Source organism: Aulostomus chinensis, chromosome 7, assembly GCF_037954235.1.
Source record: "Aulostomus chinensis isolate RoL2024-O1b breed Wild chromosome 7, RoL_Achi_v1.0, whole genome shotgun sequence".
Classification (NCBI taxonomy): domain Eukaryota; kingdom Metazoa; phylum Chordata; class Actinopteri; order Syngnathiformes; family Aulostomidae; genus Aulostomus; species Aulostomus chinensis.
This window is the reverse complement of record NC_141326.1, coordinates 2,415,829-2,433,543: the sequence shown is the minus strand read 5'-3', so window position 1 is coordinate 2,433,543 and position 17,715 is coordinate 2,415,829. Positions and strand designations below refer to the sequence as shown.

Below are 17,715 nucleotides of genomic sequence, written 5' to 3'. Positions count from 1 at the left end.
TCCACACAAACACCCAAATATTAACAATGAGAGACCTGTTTAATCTCGCTGGAGGACACGAGTTCACCAGCAAACCAAAAATCATTTGTTTTGTTTTCTTTGGTTTGATAATAAGTGAGTTATCTTCACACCCCTCCACCATTCTGACTGATGAACAATAGGATAATCTTCAGGGTGTAGCAAAGACAACAATGTGGCGTCATCCGATTTGTTAAACAAATAATCCAAACGTCAGTATGAAGTGTGGCACGTAAAGGCGAGCTCGTGCAGCCCTGCGGTGCTCCAACATGAGTAAAAACAGAAATTGCACATGTCTGAATGACTCTTTTCTGTGTGTAAGAATTCACCTCCATTTGAAACATCTGTTAGTCAGAGCTGGGGCTCAATTGTAGAGAATAAATGTAAATAAATAAATGTGTAACTCTAAAAAACCAGAGCAGTCGGTTTGGGCTTGTCTACGTGTTCCAATATCAGACGCATCAATGTTGCAATGGCACCTTCAAAGCTACCATTTTATTTTATTTGCATCCTAGAAAATGGCTTCCACAAAATGTTGGACCAAATTCAGCCTGCCGTCCTGCTGTCAGCTGACTGGATGGGGGGGGGGGGGGGGGCAGAGACTGATGACAGCAACATACACCACATGCCAGTGGGTTACACATCACAATAAAACAGGAACCGACAAAAAAAGACTTTGACACAGAAGAAGAAAAAACAAACAAACATAAAACTGAGACAACAACCTAAAAACCAACATCCAAAACTGAAAAGATGACCGGTCCAAACCGGACTGTGACACCTCAAACATGACGTGGCCTGAGTGACGAGCGGGGCCGCTAACAGCTGGCATGCTCAGATTGTTATTGACCATAAAAGTCTTCTTCATCAATAAGAAATTGTGTGAGGCTGCAAATACAGCTCATGCAGAGCACCCACACACACACACACACACACACACACACACACACACACACACACACACCCTGGTGAGATGAGAAGGCTTGAGAGCAAAGCGGAAAGAGAGAGGTGATTTCAGCTCCCAGCATGCTGCTGCATAGCGATTGCATTCCTCTTCTCCTTCAGCCCTGTATGGAATATAAAATCCCAAATGCCCGCTAAAAATCCAGGCTTCTCCTGTTTCCTTAGAAACACTAAAGAAAATGGTGCAGCAAGTTTATTTTTTTCAACAAAAGAATAACTCAGGTGAGCCATATTATAAATAAGTCATGTTTTAAGCTAGCAGAACGCCAAACTAGGCAGCTGGCAAGGCAGAGTAAAGAGTCCTGAGTGCTGCAATGAACGGAGTGATGACCCGCAGCTGTAAATGGCAGATATATGGGTCATTCTCACACTCCACTCTGCCTGAAGACCGTCTGAGGCATGTGGAACATTTTTGAAACATGACATACCGTCAAGAAAACAGTACAAAATGAGATTTCAATAATGACAGGGTGAAAAGGCCTAGGGGAAAGAATACTTTTTTCATCAGAAAAGTTAATAAGCTGCTTTAATTCTGTCCTTCGCTGTAATTTCCATCCCACAGTCTGGTGTCCTGAGATGTCTTTTATATTCGGCCTGGCTGCTAAAGTCATCAGTCTCTCCTCTGATTATGATTTTAAAGCTCCTCTAAAGGTCAGCAAAAACAGCCCTGAATAGCAATGAACTCTGCATGACGAGCATGAAGCTTAGGGGGGGAACACGCCAAAGAAAAAGGGACACTAAAATGTGGCATAACAACGTCCTCTAAAAAAGGTTTTGAGTCACACTGCACAACCAAGTCCGGACTGAGAGTGACGCTGTGTGAGAGGAGGGCTGATAAAAGCACGTGGTTTTATACTTACATCAATTAAGTCGGACAAGTCGTGGATGTAGTATTTGAAAACAGAGGAGTTTGTTGCTTCCAGTGTTAGCAGGTACTCGTTCCGCGCTTTGATTGACTTCAGCTTGTTCTCGGAGTACTTAGCTTGACGCTGATGGGAGAGATGAGGAGGCGCGAATGAGGAAAAAGACAACAACAGAGCAAGAGAGGAGGAATGTAATGAGTCAAAAATTGCCTTTTTGACAAGTGTTTGTGCTTTTATGTCTCTGCGCGCACTGTGTGTCCCAGGGCTGAGACAGAACGACTGTCAGAACAACAGCTTATGAAGAAACGAGCAGAAATATGGTAAAAATAGACAATAAGGAACAAGAACAGAAATAAAAGTCTAAACTGTAAACAGTCTGTGTCCTCTGCTTCAATTAGGATACCTCTGAACCATCTGTCTGTAACCCACACTTCCCCTAAGCCAGACAAACAGAAGGCTGTTAGTCACCATCTACTGACCGTTGGAGTCTGACTCACACTTCCAAATCATCCATATTTTAACACTTCCCACCGAGACATTCCAGGGAAAAGAAGAAAAAAAAAAAAACCTTTTCCACTTGAAATTTAATCTTTTGTCTTAGAGAACTTTATAGAAAACAAGCAGAGGATGGTGAGCAGATGAAGCTTCAACAGACTTCAGCTGGACTGCAGAGCAAAGATGTGCCTGGGACCAAATGAAGCAGTTTTTCTTGTGGTTTCATGGGTGACACATCAAAGTGAGCGTGGTTCAGAAGACGCCTAATTTCTGAAGGAGGAGGAGGGGATGGCACAACTATCAATAGCTTTAGGTTGAAGTACAATAACCAAAATCAAAGTAAAATGTTGGAGGAGGCCTGGCCTTTTTACCTTCTCCTTCATCTTCTCAATCTTCTTCACAGAGTTGCGCTTCTGGTATTTGTCTTCCATGCGGATGCTGAAGACCGGATCCCCTCTGCTGATCTGCTTCTCCTCTTGCTTCTCGGCCTCCTTCAGTTTGCTCTCTGCGCTGATGCTCTCAGAGTTGTACATGTGGTAGGTCTTCATCACCTGGACACACAGCAAAGTAAGCATGAAGTGACAAAAAAAAAGCCCAGTTTGATCCCTGTTTGTCTTTATTAAACCAGCAATATGGCGAATAGACAGTGTTTTACAGCAATTAGCAGCACATTCACCCATTCATTCACGGGGTGAAGGCATCAGGAACAAATAAGGGTTCAGTATCTTGCTCAAGAACACTCAGACACAGGCTTCCGAGGAGCCTGGGACCGACCCTCTAAATTACTAGACGGCCACTCTACCATCTGAGCGATGCCTCCCCTCTCTGACCTTTCATCCCCACCACCATGGCTTCCCTCTTTTCACCCACTCATTCATCAGAAAAGCAGGCTGTTCATCCCTCCCCTCACCACAAACCAAAAAAATTTTCTACGGTCTTTTATATATGGGGCACTCACACAACCACAACAACCACAAATAACTGCAGCTAAATCTAACATGCTGCCACCAGTGACTTGTGTTGGGGTTAGCGAAAAAACACAACCACCCAGGAAGTAAAAGTAGACTTTGGGTACTCCCCTCTGGTTTTGAAATCAGGTTAGTTTTTATTTTTATTTTTATTTTTTTTGGGGGGGGGGGTTAAAGCTCCTGTTCAGGCTTAACAGGCTGATCATGACATGATGTGTAGTTATGATCGGCTAATTTCAAAATAAAATTTAACAATTTGCTTGAATCATCCTGACATCACACTGTGCTTCTAAAATAGATGTAGATGTAACGAGAAGAGTCATAACTGCAGCCGCCCATTTTATCCAAGGGAAAGGCATCCTCTTGATGGCAACTGTTGATTAAGACTACCTCCTACAGTCTGAGTCATCGTCATGGGAAAAGGCTGCTGCGTGTGCGTTACTCATACACACTCTATGAATCCATTAGGCAGTGACTCAATCGCTAAGTAGTGGATAAGTCACAAAACACAAACAATTAGTTCTTTAAATTCAGGGAGATTAGAAAAGAATTATAGGTTCACTCTGTGTGTGTGTGTGTGTGTGTGTGTGTGTGTGTGTGTGTGTGTGTGAGTGTGAGCGTCATTAAGAGTGAAGGACAAATAGATGGATGGATAGAAGACAAACATAGGGGACGTATGACAACCGCTGACTGCATCTGGTGTCACTGAAGGGGGTGGGCTACATGTCTGAAGCTGGTATGGCTGTCAGAACAGATAACGCAGAAGAATCACCAGCCACGACCCATGATGTAAACATTGAGTCATAGGTAAGACAACTTGCTGACCTTCAGAGATCCATCATACATACCATTAGCATTTGTCACAGTGGTAGACGGTGAGCTGCTGCTACTGAGGAACAGCAGATTATTCCCCAAGCAGGCCTCTTTCATCTCAGTCCCGGCAGCCCAGCTGCAACAGGTTTAACGCAGGAACATCTCCCTGAAGTTTAACTGCTGGCTTTCCCGGGGTCAACAGTAAAACAGAAACTGATCCGGTCCATACAGGGAGAACAACAGGTGTTGTACTACATCAACGTCTATCAGCTTAACTACCTTAAAAATCACCATGTTCATGTTGGAATCATGGTCTCATTTGGTTATGATTTGGAGCTTTACGACCACCACTGCACTGATCACAATGGAGGCGAAGCAATGGACCCATCTTAGCAATCAGTGCCACCCTCTCATCCAAAAAGCCAACGTAAGGCATCCAAACGGCTGGCTCAGTCCACATCTCTTATATAGTCCATGCATCTGGCCAAAAGTAGTGAACTGAGAAGAGAAGGTCAGAAAACCCTGCACTGTACACTGAAACACCTGGCAGCAGAAGAGAGCATGAGTGGTTTAACCCGGAATGAACCAACTTCAGCAAATTACAGCTCCCCAACCTGTGTATGCAACACACTTACACAAAACCTCTTCTACTGCAGCACAAATAGGGAGGGGCTCGCCCATCTGAAAATCTAAACACTTTCCTCCCAAAATGAGTTATTTGTGTATGAATGGACCAGCAGGGCAAAGCCTGATTTGTCTGGAGCCCTTTGACTTTGGTGGGGTTTGGCCCAACTGGAACCAGTTCAGAGATGGGTGACTGACCTTGGGCCCTGTACTCCTCACTTACTGGTCTACAGTCTGGCGCTGCTGTGTTTACTTTGCTGCTTCTTTTAGACGGACATATTTAGAGTCAAACCAGACCTGTTATTTCATTGGCGGTGGCGGACATGAGGACTGTGGCTGTCTGATGCAATAGCTAACCAGTGAGTGTGTGCGCATGCGTGCATGTGCGAGCGTGCGTGCGTGCATGCGTGTCCTCCCACAAAGGCTAAACCAGGTCAAATCTAGAACTGTGGTGAGAGTGACACACATCCAGGTTAGAGTAACAAATTGTTGTGTCTGGAACATTGTCAGCTCTGCTGAAGTCCTACAGAGTGCAACAACATGTCACGCTGTCTCCAGGTGAGCACAACACAAGACTGCAGGCACAAGAGGGAAACAGAATTTGCATTCACCACAGTTTTATTGATTACTGCAGAGCCCAGGGAGGGTCATGTGTCCTGCGATGCCACAAAGCATTAAAGCAAAATATAAAGTGATGATGTCACGGTTTAGTTACTGGACTGTCTTGGACTACGACCCCTTATCTACCTGCAGAGACCGACTGAGTCAGGAACCGAATGGAAGAATTTTTGGCCACAAATGAGAGCGACTCATCCAAACCACTGGCTGATGAAGCAAAAACGTGGGCAGATCCTGTTGGCAGATGTGCAGTGGCAGATGTGCAGTGGCAGATGTGCAGTGGTAGATCCAAGCGCTGCTTGGTCTTAGCTGGGCTGCACATGTATGCCGTTGATACCTACAGTAGGTGCTCAGTTGGTCAGGAATTTGGAAAGCATTAAAATTAAACAGCTCAGGAAAAAGAAGGCGGGAGGTTTTCGATGGTTGGTGCCTGTGACTGAACTTGCTGTTGCACGAGGCTGTGTGAGCTAGGAGACGGAATAAACAGCATGAAGCACTATTTACACAATAGCCTAAGAGCATCCAGCCTTAATTTCATCCAGGTACTCTAAAAGTACACCAGAATCTATCTGACCGACATGTGTGAGGCATTAACCTAAGCTAAAGGGTTTCCAGGGCTGATTGCGGCAATTACGGCAGTGGGATTAGCTGTTGATTCATGCTTTAAGAACCACATTGACAATTACTTACTGCAGAAGACATGAAATGGACTTTATAGGAGCTTGACTACAGATGTGAACCTTGTTTGGTGCAGAAGTTTGATGGTCTGGTGAAATGTCACTCAGACAGACAGAAAACGTAATCTCAGTTCAGAGGTCCAAAGCCAGGGCCAAGTTTTCTATTGTGTTTCCAAAAATGTACCGTTTGTCCATTAGAATTTGCTTTGCAACTCCATTCAGGGTGCTGCATGTCTCTCATGTCCTCAACCCTTGAAAATACTGTATTGTAACCCTCAGCCTGAGACTCCCTTCCAACAAACATGAAGATGGCAGCTTGAAGCTTCAATGTCCCATCTGAGGGGATGCGGGAATCACAGTTCATCATTTTGTCCTGCAAACTTGTAGCCAATCTCTTTTGCATGTACTCATTTAGGCCTATTCGTTTGGCCGACTCTTCTCTAAAGCCACTTAACACTCAAGCTTCAGTACAGTGGGAGGCCCTGGATTAAGCGCTAAGTACTCTATTCAAAAAGACAAGTGCAAGGAGATCAGGTAAGGAAGCGCACAGTAATTAATAACAAAATAGAAGCATGTTAGGGTGTTAGAGGCGGTAGGAGAGGAGGTGTTTGAGGAACAGAGGAACCTTCAAGAGATCCTTGAAAACTGAGTGGGACGCCCCTGCTCTGATGTAACTTATTCTACCATCGATGACTACAAACCAGAACGGGCAGCGGCTGAGAAGACTCAGACGTGACTCGGGGCAATCAACAGTGGCTCGAATGTGATTTCATCAGGCAGAGTGGGGGCAAGTGAGCAGGCTGCCCTTTAATGCCATGTGTGAAATGTTGAAAATTACAAAAGAGGCTCATTACTGTAATGCATTGCAAACACACTCCTGATATCTGGCAAGGCAAACACCTGGATCAGTCTCAGTGGACATCAGCACAAAACCTACGAGGGCACAAGAGCCACCCCAGGGGAAACCTGCGGGACGGCGTCCATAGCAGCTTTTGTTTCTGTTTGTGCATTTGCACTGAACCAGAGACTCACATCGCTGTTTGTTACTTCCTGTATCAATTCTCATATGTTTTCATTAGGAAGCAGTCTGGAGGCCAGACAGACTTTTTGGGGATTCCTTCTTGAGAATGGTCTTGTGACCACCCCCCCACCCCACCCTTCACCAGTCACTCATGTGCGTTAACCACAAAGAATTCAAGTTCCCGACAACACAGCATTGTTATGCAGTACGAGCACGACAGCAGCCAGACGACTTTGAGAGCTGTGTAAGTGTGACCTTGGCTTTCGGTTGATCGACATCAGACGGCTGAGTTTGGAACCATCTGTAGGGGTTTCATTGCTCATGGCGGGAGACCCACTAGAAGGTCATGCTAGGAAACTAAATGTCAGACTCTGGGTTCCTTATATTGTCTATGAGCTCGATGCCGAAGTCGTAAAGTGATACAAATGCTTGTATTGAGCTTACTGCTACAAAGCTGTCTCCATAACAGCACGGACCAATGTGCTTTAAGCGTGAGAGTAAAAAGGCAGTCATGGCTACTTACCGTGTATAGCTCGTTTAGGACCTTCATCAACTCTTCCTGGAGCTGAAAGGCGATTTCCTTGCTCTGGAAAAGGAACACACAGGGAATACAATTAGATCAATGCAGCACAATGGAAAGCGCTAATACTCCTTTTGAACACCATGACACCCTCAAAAGGCTCAAGCTTTACTTCTTTGTCTGAGTTTTGTTTTATGTGTGCTGAAAAGTGGTGGTGTCAAATCACAATTGCACACACACACACACACACACACACACTCCGTTTTCATTGATTTCAAGTGCAGGGTATAATGTGGTTCAGCATTCATGACCACACCGCTGACTTGGCTCTCGCAAGAAAGGTGAGCAGTGACCAGACATGAACCCATGACCAACAGAGGTATCAAATGAATGAGACACACACACACACACACACACACACACGCGCGCGCGCTCATCACCCAGGGTTCACGCGTGAAAGTGGTATCTGTTATCAGCTGCTGCACCCAACCACAGCTCGAGTTACACCGTCCACATGGGCAGCCTATTATCTTGCCTCTACACTTCAATGAGGGAAACTTTCCTCAAATACTGTGTAAGAACATCAGCCGTGTCACAAGGCTGACTCCGTGACTCTACCTCATGCACGCTCGCTCGCCTTCACGCAGGTCACAGTGTGGCAGCCATTTTAACAGACACGCGATGATGGATTGTTTTTTTTTAACAATTATCTGAACTGTGGATTTCCTGTATTCCCATCCCTCAACTACTGTAAGACACATCTATGAGATTTTGAGTCATCAGGACTACGAGTTCCTTTTATCTCTCCTCAGCAGTTGATATCACACGGCTCTACCTGGATGATGTTACAGCCTCGGCCAGCATTTAAGCCATTGTTCTAACCTAATCATCCTCAGACAAATCTCATTCAGGGAGCCGCTCCCAACAAAGGATGCAAGTGTTGGATATAAAGCCCTGACGAACTGTGCTGGTGGAGAGCACCACTGATGTTTGAGAGGACACCATGAGTTTAAAAACTTGGTTGTAGCAGCAAAGAGCACAATGTCCCCATTGCTGAAGTGTCTTCATCAAAATTCGTAATAAGCAAGACTTAAGAGAACTTTCCAGAGCCATCCAGAGGCAAAACAAATCATTTCAGAGATAAAAGGACACAATGACATGATTCATCAGCGTGATTTCCCACTTCCTATTTTCCACTGTCATAAAAATGGCCATTAGCAAATTTAATGTGTGAGTAGTCATTTTCTGTTTTACTGCAATTACTACTGCATACACAAAATTAAGCTGAAGCAAACACACTCGCGCTAGAATGATTCGATACAACAAAATCAATACATTAAAAAATTGATTCCCAATGAACTATTGAACCCTGTTTGATTTCCTGACTGGCGAATAACTGGAAGAAAATAGCGAGTGTCTTCTGAGCTCTCACACACACACACACACCTCATCGATACAGGACGAGTATTCCTGACGCCAAATTTTTGACGGTGACGCGACTCTTGTTCAACATGAACATGCAGACGGGGCAGAGGAGCCCTTCAGGACGCGTAGCTGCAGCTCGACATGTCGCTCACAGGTGAAGCCGCAAGAGCAGACAAATGCACGGAGAGCAAAGTGGATTACATTCAGCTACTGGATGCCACGCCAGTGTCGTGCTGGGTGACCTGGCTGACCAGCAGCACCTTCCTAGCCCACCACCTGGTCCGTCAGCACCACCAGTTGTAGCTCTTACCTAATCAGAGGGCACACAGCCTGAGAGCTCGGATCACCAGAGCTTTGAAAGAGCCACACTTGGCGAGAAACAAGGTTGGCTGTGCAGCTTCCAGCCAAACGCAGCTGAATCAGCAGGTGCCTCTCAGGTCCGGGTCGGGCTGGGCAACATGCCCTCAAAAGAATACACCAATAATCGTAGTCTTTTTCATGATACACAATGCAGTGTGCATTCTCTAAAGCGCAACAAATTCTAAATTCAACCCGGAAAAATGTACAATCGCACAACGATGCCAGTTGGCCCTACAACATACATACGTCCAATCAAAACATCCTCGTTTATATTCATTGGAGTTTCTCCTGTTCTCCTTTTAAATTGAAATTATTCTAACTTTAAGGCAACATCAATGCATATCAAAGAAAATGTCAAGTCTAGTATCTTAAAAGGTCAAGATGCTCGTCCTTGTTGACGAATGAGAAACTAACAAAGGGGAAGGAGGACGGCTGGAACCTCCAAATTATTCACAGCCTATCGTGGTGAGGAGGGACTCCCATTTTAACACGTGCCGATAGCATTGCTCTTTATTCAGAAGCAGCACGTGACGCAACAACGTTTTAAACAAGAACACGAGTTCCAGCAGAAGTTAGCTGTTTAAAGCCGTCACGCTGTCGCATCATAGCAGCGTAAACGCCTGTAGCTGATAGCTCATGCTTACAAGTTGTGACAAAGTCAGTGGAAGCCCACAAGGGGAAACCCCAGTGCATTTTTCACAACACTGTTGCCCACCATTTTTGGAAGAAACACCTCAGCGGAAGCGGTATGGATTCAAACTACAGAACAACAGATGAACTACACAAGAACTGAGTGTTGAGATCATGGAAGTTGTGTCACTCGATTCCTTGACAACCATATTTCCCCCATTAGCTTCAGTTCTCCAGTCAAAAATGGCAGAAGTCAGGCAGTTGAAGGAAGCTCCTTTCATGAGGAGGGGTATGGAGCAAAATGAGTTGTTTAGAAAGTTACATTGCTGATGTCATGTGGGAAAAAAGACAAATCTGCAAAGTTCTGAAAAAGAAATTGTGTGAGGAGCGTAAACTGTCACTGTGAGAGGTTAAAGATGTTTTGATGTCAATTAAATCCTCATTTGTATCGTGTTTATCAGACATTTGGTGTTGAGATGTTCTTCCTGGGCCCGTGTCCTTCCTTCCCCTCCATCATGTTCAGCCAGCTGTTTTTAGTTTAATTCTTCTCGGAGATAAACGCAAAACACAACCTGCTTCACAGAAGCGATACACTGACTTCTAACCGTAAATGACTGCATTTTGTAAGGATCACAAGGACACGGGCCGTCTCTTGTGGGAAGATCCATGAGCAACAATCAGTTCAGGAGGAAGAACATTTGCCTATCTGTCAGATCTAACACTCATCAGCTCCTCGCCATCAAGAAGCCTGGGAAGTGATCCAGAGCTCAATGAAAAGCCTTCTGAGGGATCAAATGAGCTGTGAGAGGGTGTGTGTGTGTGTGAGAGAGCGAGAGAGCGAGCGCGAGAGAGAGAGAGAGAGAGGGAGGTATGACGAAGGCCTTGACCTTCCTCAGAAAGGCTACAACTAATATAATGCTACTAATAATTTTCCAACAACCTTTCCATTCATTCGGTCATTAAATATGGTGGCAGCGGATACTGTACACATCAAATTACGAGCAATAGAGTGGTCACAGAATGCTGTGTGTTGTGCTGCTCCCGTCCCGTTGTTGGTCTCAGTTTACCTCCTTTCATTTTACAGGAATGTCACTTGGGGGTTTCCAATTCAGTCCCTTCATTAGAAGGAGCCTATGAATGGGTTTCCCCCTTTAAGCTCATGCCATCTGTATTCCAACCACATCACAAGTATGAAACAGCCCCAGAGAGGAGAATCCAAGGGAGCCTTCAGGGAGTGGTGAGTTTCATATTGCCGCTGACATACAGTAAATCACTGTGTACCCTGCAGGGGCTCTGCGTGCGTGCGTGTGTGTCTGTGTGTTATAGCATTTCACTGTTTCGTATAAAATGCACTGAGATTAAATGGGGTCCTGTGTCAACGGCAGGACATCCGGTCAGCTGACTGATTTAATTAAAATGTTCAATTAATTGAATCGACATATTTAGAAAAGTATACCACTTTGATATCACAGTGTTACGGACTGAGCAGGAGCAGGGCCCCGGTTGATCCACCTCAGCACAAACCCAGGACTGGAGGCAGCCGTTCACCTCGTTGGTTCAATGAACGTACAGAACAAGCAGTGGGGAAACTGTTGTTTTTGGGCGACTTCTGTGTTCAAACAGGCATCGGTTCTCTCTGCCGGCCACGCTGGGTTGGTTACCAGTGACGGGGACATGCACTTGCAACTTAAACTCAAGTTATACTTGAGTCACACACACGGTGGCTTGAGACTCGAGGTTCAAAGTCTTGAGCTCAGAGACTCGGCGGCACCTCTCATGGTTACAGTGCTGCAGGATTTGGTAAGAAGGTCATTTTGTGAATATCATGCACCCACTCAGCAGGTTGTGTAGCAAAATGCACATTCATACACACTCATGTACGTTCCTGATCATTTTGTATTTTTCACAACCACAACTAATTAATTACCAAAAAAAGGTTTGCTATTCATTTTCCAAAACGATGCAAAATGTCTAAATAATAATAATAACAATAACAGTATTCTTTTACAAAAAAAGAAGCCATTTGCAGTTGCATAATTGCGTGGGCTGAAGTAGTGATTACAATCTGATTAAATGTTGGGCACTAGTTGGTTTACTTCCTACAAGTTTGAGTTACTCGTAGACATGAAGCTGCAATACCGTGGTGTGAACATGGACTGCATCATACCCGCATGCGCATTTTCTGCTGTATTGAAAAAACAAAATGAATGAATCTGTTCTTCCTAAGCTGATACTACAAATAATCGTGTTGAACTGCATGAATAAAACAAGGGAACAATTTTCAGATGCTTATAAGATCGTGAAAATTGCTACTATGCCAGTTTGGGCTCCAGGTGCTGGCCCAGGCGGGAACATTGCATGTTCCCACCCCTGACTGCTCTGTAGGAACTGCAGAGATGTAATCAGGAGACAAACGTGATCATCATTATGTCACCAGTGAAAGTAATTACAAGAATCCCAATGAAAGAATGAGGAATGAAAGAATGTAGAAAGGACAGTCAAAGCAGCAATTACTGCGCTCTGGCATGCTATCCAAAAACCAAAAACACAAACTGGGTTGGCACTGCAGAACCTCTTTCAAAAGAAATAGTGGCACCACGGTGGGATGCCATGTGCACCAGCTGTCAACTGCTCCTAAAAACACAAACTGTCGTATTTGCATGTATGTTTCTGTAAAGGTTCAACAAAAGAGACTCGACGTTTTAAATTAGCATAACTGGGGTTTGTTTCGGGGTTTGTCTCCCCCCCACTTCAGACAAAGCTAAGCCAGCTGCTGGCTCCAGTTTTGATGCTAGGCTAGATTTATAAGTGTAGACTAAACACACAAACATAGCCAATGTCTACTCTCTGTGACAGAAACATAACTAATTCTTTTCCTTCATTTTACAAAGTAAATGTTAGTGTCGTTTCTAGCTGCTGGAACAGAAAGATGTGTAGGTCTCTTCTCAGCCATTCACTTAAATGAAAAACTGTAAAACGAAGACAGTCCAGTTCAAAAGGCCTTGAGAAATCCAGCCTGTAGATGTAGCCACAGTATGTCTTCCATAAATAAAGGCGGGTAGAGAACAACAAGGAGCTCGTCACATAAATAATGTAAACTGAACACGTGATAAGATCTTTCAACCATAAAGACAGGAATACAGGTTCAGTCTTCACTTCTGTATAGTGTTTTTTTTTTAATTTTTAATCTTCTTGTCTTTTGAAAATGTGCTGAGAAAATGAACGCTTGAACAAAAGGCTAACAGCTCGACTGGAGGATGTTGACAAAGACACCAGGACAGCTCTGGGGTCCTCGCCTGCCATCCCTCCTCACAGCATGGTGGGACCCAACATACAAGGAAATAAAAACACCAGGCTTTGATGTGCCGGAAGGATGACAACACTGCAGCTGTCTCCTCAAAGCAGTCAAGGAGCCCACAGAACATCAGGAACTTGTCTGTTGTTGGAGCCTTGTTACTGAGGCTCAGACTGGATCAAAGGCTCTAAGAGGCTTTAATGAGAGGGTGAGCAGTGTCTCAGGTCTCCTGCAACCTGGACCTCCCACCGCATGGACATTTTCCCACATAATGTCACCTGGTTCCACTGAGACACAGCTCGGAAAACAATAGTGTTAGAATACGCAGACTCCACAATAACGATGCGGGTGGAGCAAAGGTGGGGCGGGGCTTGGAGAAAGACTCACATAACAATGTAAAAAGGAGCAACATCTAAAAAATGAACACAACAGCTTCCTATTTGAGCGATGGGGTCCATGTGAGTGTTTAAAATCCACACGCCCCCCCAGTCAGATGAAAGCCCCACGAAAAAGAGATGTTCTTCACTTTGACAATCAACGATCGAAACTTGAAGACAGAAGCTAGGCGCTCATGGCTTGCAGGATTGTAGAGCAAGAAACAACGCAAGAGAATCGCACGAGCTGAGCTGACACAAAGGCATGCCTCTGAAGCAAAGCCACTTTGTAATTTGTGCCTGTGGTGAGTTCATGTGACTCGTGCAGCATAGGAGCTCATAATCTGCTAGGGAGTTGTCATCTTTGTGGTGGAACCGGCAGCAAAGGACTGGTTTCGGTCATGAAGCCACCGTCTTCAAAATAAAGGCGCACTGATCTGAAAGAGTGGTGATGGAGGTTACATTACTCAAATTCACTAAACTGAAACACATGACTGGAATGGAGTCTCACGCCATCAAACGTAAACCAGAATATACTGTATAGATATCACGCAACTAAATACTCTTTGTTGCCAAGCGAATTGGTTAATTGAAAGTGAAAGACTGTTTACGTAGCACCAGCGAGTGGAGACTCTGACCGCCATGAGAAACCTGGACTGTGTTAGACGGAGTTCAAACTTGGGTTTTATTGATCAAAGAAAAAATCACAACTGACCTCTCCTACCAGAGGTCGACCACGATGTAAGAAGAAGAAGAAAAAAAGCAAGAGTGAGCAGCATACGAATAGACTCAGCAACATGATGGGATTTCAAATAAGACGTCAAAGAGAGACAAGCCCAGAATTCAAAGTCTCAAGTCCAGAGATGAGCATGGCGTGTAACCATGGTGACGTCAATACGGACCACAGACAATGCTCTTCTTGTGCCTAATCTAATCAAAATTCACTTTCTCTGCTACTTTTTTCAGTGTCCTATGATTTCTTTTTAATTCCTTTATAATTCAAATCACCAGAAGGTTTTTTTTTTTGTTTTTCCCCCGTATGACTATGGAGAACCGCTATCAGAGTGGCGCAAGACTGAGCCCTGAAACCAGGAACTGAGTTAGGATGGTTAAACCTCCAGTTCTTCGGGTCTGAAGATCAGCGGGTTGCGAAGAGGTGACAGAAAAATGAGGCTACGGAAGTTGTCGTCACGTCACGCCGAAAACAGAAGAAGTGCCAACAGGTTGTGGTGATGCTGAAGTCACGCGTCTGCTGTGTCGTTTGTTTGTAGCAGCAAAATTAGCTTTGTATTCCAAGAGACTGTTGTTACGTTTTCAAACTCATCAAAGTGGATGAAATTCATGGAGATCATCTGTCCGGAGTCTTTTCTTCTGCCACTAGGTGGCAGTACCTGTGACCAAATCACAACTGAAGCCCTTTTGCGCTTCCTATGGACTTTTCCTTAATCAAGTCTAAATTCTTGCTTGTGTTGTACGTCGCTTTGGACAAAAGCGTCTGCTAAATGAAACTGTAGAACTGTAGAAAATGCGTAAATCTCATAAACCTCTGGTAGCCGCAGGGCTGATTTTCTGCAAAAGTACAAAATCTAACGTAAAATCCCATTGATTTTTTTAGGGTATCCATGGCGATGCAAACTTCTGGGTTGTCCGTAATCCCCTTCGCACCGTGTTTTGAACATAATGGAAAGTGACTTAAGGCTTTAAACTAACACCCTACAAACCGTGACGTACTGTAGCGAATCACAGTTTGGCTCTGGTCAACAGCGCACAGCGATCACAAGAACAGTGTCGCTTCGGTCGCAGTTTTTTTCTCTCATATCAGCAAAAGTTTCCAAGGGTATGCTGCTGCTTTGGAGTATGCGTGGAGAAGAGTGTGAACACAGACGACGCCTCTTCCACCCTCACCTTCTTCAGTAGCCGGGTTGAGTCCTCGCTGATCTGCATGAACCTCATGATGACATTGTTGAGGTAGATGTCGCTCAGAGTGGCGTGGTCTTTGCTCTCCCTCCTCACCTGGTTCAGCAGCAGGTACCAACAGTTGACCGGCGACAGCAGGTTCTGGTCTTTTCTAGACAGAGAAACAGTCACGTGTTTTCGCATCAGTACATTTGAACATCGCATACATGTCTCAAAGACTCAGCCTGAATTTCTTTGGGTAGTTTTATTTGTCATTTTCACTCGGATTCTTTGACAGCTCCGACAAGCAGGATGTCTACAAAAACCTCAAGAGCACCACGGCTTGTTACAGAGGCAGAAGTGGGATGCGTCAGAGGCCTCCCTTGGTGTTAAATGCCCCACATACTGGTTGGTTCTGGGCCTAAAAAATTCTCCATATATTACAAGGACTGCACAGCTAAGTTTGACACACTTTGTTTGTATCCATGACATTTCTGGGGCAGAGCTCATGCAACACTGAGCCAAGCTGACTTCCTTCAAACAGGGTGCCACAGGCTTTAAATACACTTAGTGGAGTGAGGCTGCAGAAGCATGGATGTATTTTCTGTGACGATAGGCATCAGAGTGCAAAAGAGCCAAACAGTTAAAAAAGAAATTGGGAGTCTGTAAGCCGTTTCCTGTGCTGTGTGCTGCCTACTGCTGTTTCCAAGCTAACCGTCGGACATTGTCCAGGCCAGCCTGAGCTAGAGCTCTGTCTACGCACTGGCCTGCAGGCTCACTTCCTCTGGCTTAATCTGTAACATTCCTCCTGCCTGCTAAGGAACTGCACAGAATATGAGCGAGTATACATGTGCACGTGTTTGGGAGAGGGCTGAGGGTTGGGTCCCGGGTCAAATCTTTCAGGAACCATATGGTGGATCGCCTCTGCTCTCCCCTCACAAAGTTAGTTTGCAAAGACAGGCAGCACTTGTCAACACAACAGGTGAAACTTCGCACTCAGCTAGTGACCCGGCCCTGAACTAGCCTGGCATCACATCTGCTGCAACAGCAAAAATGAGGCACTTCTCTGAATGAGTAACCAGCTGAAATCTTCCCTGAGATTTCACAATAACAGGAAGTAAACGACATTTGATAAGGCCGCCAGAGCCAAACACACTGACACGAAAAACATCCGAGAGCCATTGTACTTCCAGGAAAACAATGAGAGTACAAAAAGGGTTTTACTGACAAGTTGAATGATGCCACATGTCTAAACTAGGCTCGTGGACAGTGAAAAAATAAAATAAAATACAAAAAATACAAAACATGGAAGAAAGACAGACATTAAGTGGCCCCGGGGCTGAAGCAGAGAAAAACACTGGATAGCATCACACACACTGTCCAAGATCAATTACCACAAATCCTTTCTGCATTATGTACCAGTAGTTTGCAATACATCCATACAGGCTGCACGGGTGTGTGAGCTCATTAATTCAGGCTCCCTTCTGCATGTGAAGTTGCATAATATCCAGGTGGCTGCTGACATGAAGCTGGAAGTAAAAAGTACATCAGAAGCATCTGCAAACCTGTATAGAGAGCCTCACTGATTACAGCAGCGGTCACTCACTTGAGCTTCAGGTCCTCCTCGCCAAAGTTACCATTTTATCCAAAAAGAGAAGCTCAAGCAGCTTTACTAGAGAAGCGAGCGAGTGAGTGACAGAGAGAGAGCGAGAGACTTAATCCTGATGCTTCCTACTGCATTTATGAATGGATGCCGCAACATTCAGCGGAGTGTGACTACAAACCAGTCTGCCAAAGTCGCAGTGACCTATGAAGTAAGCACCAGAACTTAAGGGATACCGGAAGTCTTATTGATATCAAATGCGCAACACAACAAACTGTCATGAAAAGCAGCAACGTTCTTTCACGCAAGTCAATTTGACATCAAAAGGAATGAACCAGAATTAACTGAGGACACAGCAAAATTCAGTTATCAATTAAAAAGGAACTTTTGACTGTCACAGAAGCACCAAAGTGTTCCCAGAAATTACAAACAAGCCAGCAGTGGTAGAAGCATGTTTTATGTCTGCTGAAGGAGGCCTCCAGGACAGAGTGAGAAAACAAGCGTACAGACACAGGCCCCGATGACAAAAAAAACCTCTGGGAGTTGCTAACC

General features: G+C 44.8%; 1 protein-coding gene across 5 annotated transcripts in view; it reads right to left on the bottom strand.

Moving 5' to 3' along the window:
* Nucleotides 1-17,715, bottom strand: part of srgap1a (SLIT-ROBO Rho GTPase activating protein 1a) — a 90,451-nt gene that overhangs the window by 34,556 nt on the left and 38,180 nt on the right. For all 5 annotated transcript variants that reach the window (XM_086208127.1, XM_086208126.1, XM_086208130.1 and 2 more), the window contains exons 3-6: nucleotides 15,570-15,732; nucleotides 7,584-7,646; nucleotides 2,711-2,890; nucleotides 1,842-1,970 (exon numbers count right to left, since the gene is read on the bottom strand). In XM_086208127.1, the coding sequence (XP_086064253.1) occupies nucleotides 1,842-1,970; nucleotides 2,711-2,890; nucleotides 7,584-7,646; nucleotides 15,570-15,732 (535 nt within the window). The remainder of the gene's footprint in view (nucleotides 1-1,841; nucleotides 1,971-2,710; nucleotides 2,891-7,583; nucleotides 7,647-15,569; nucleotides 15,733-17,715) is intronic.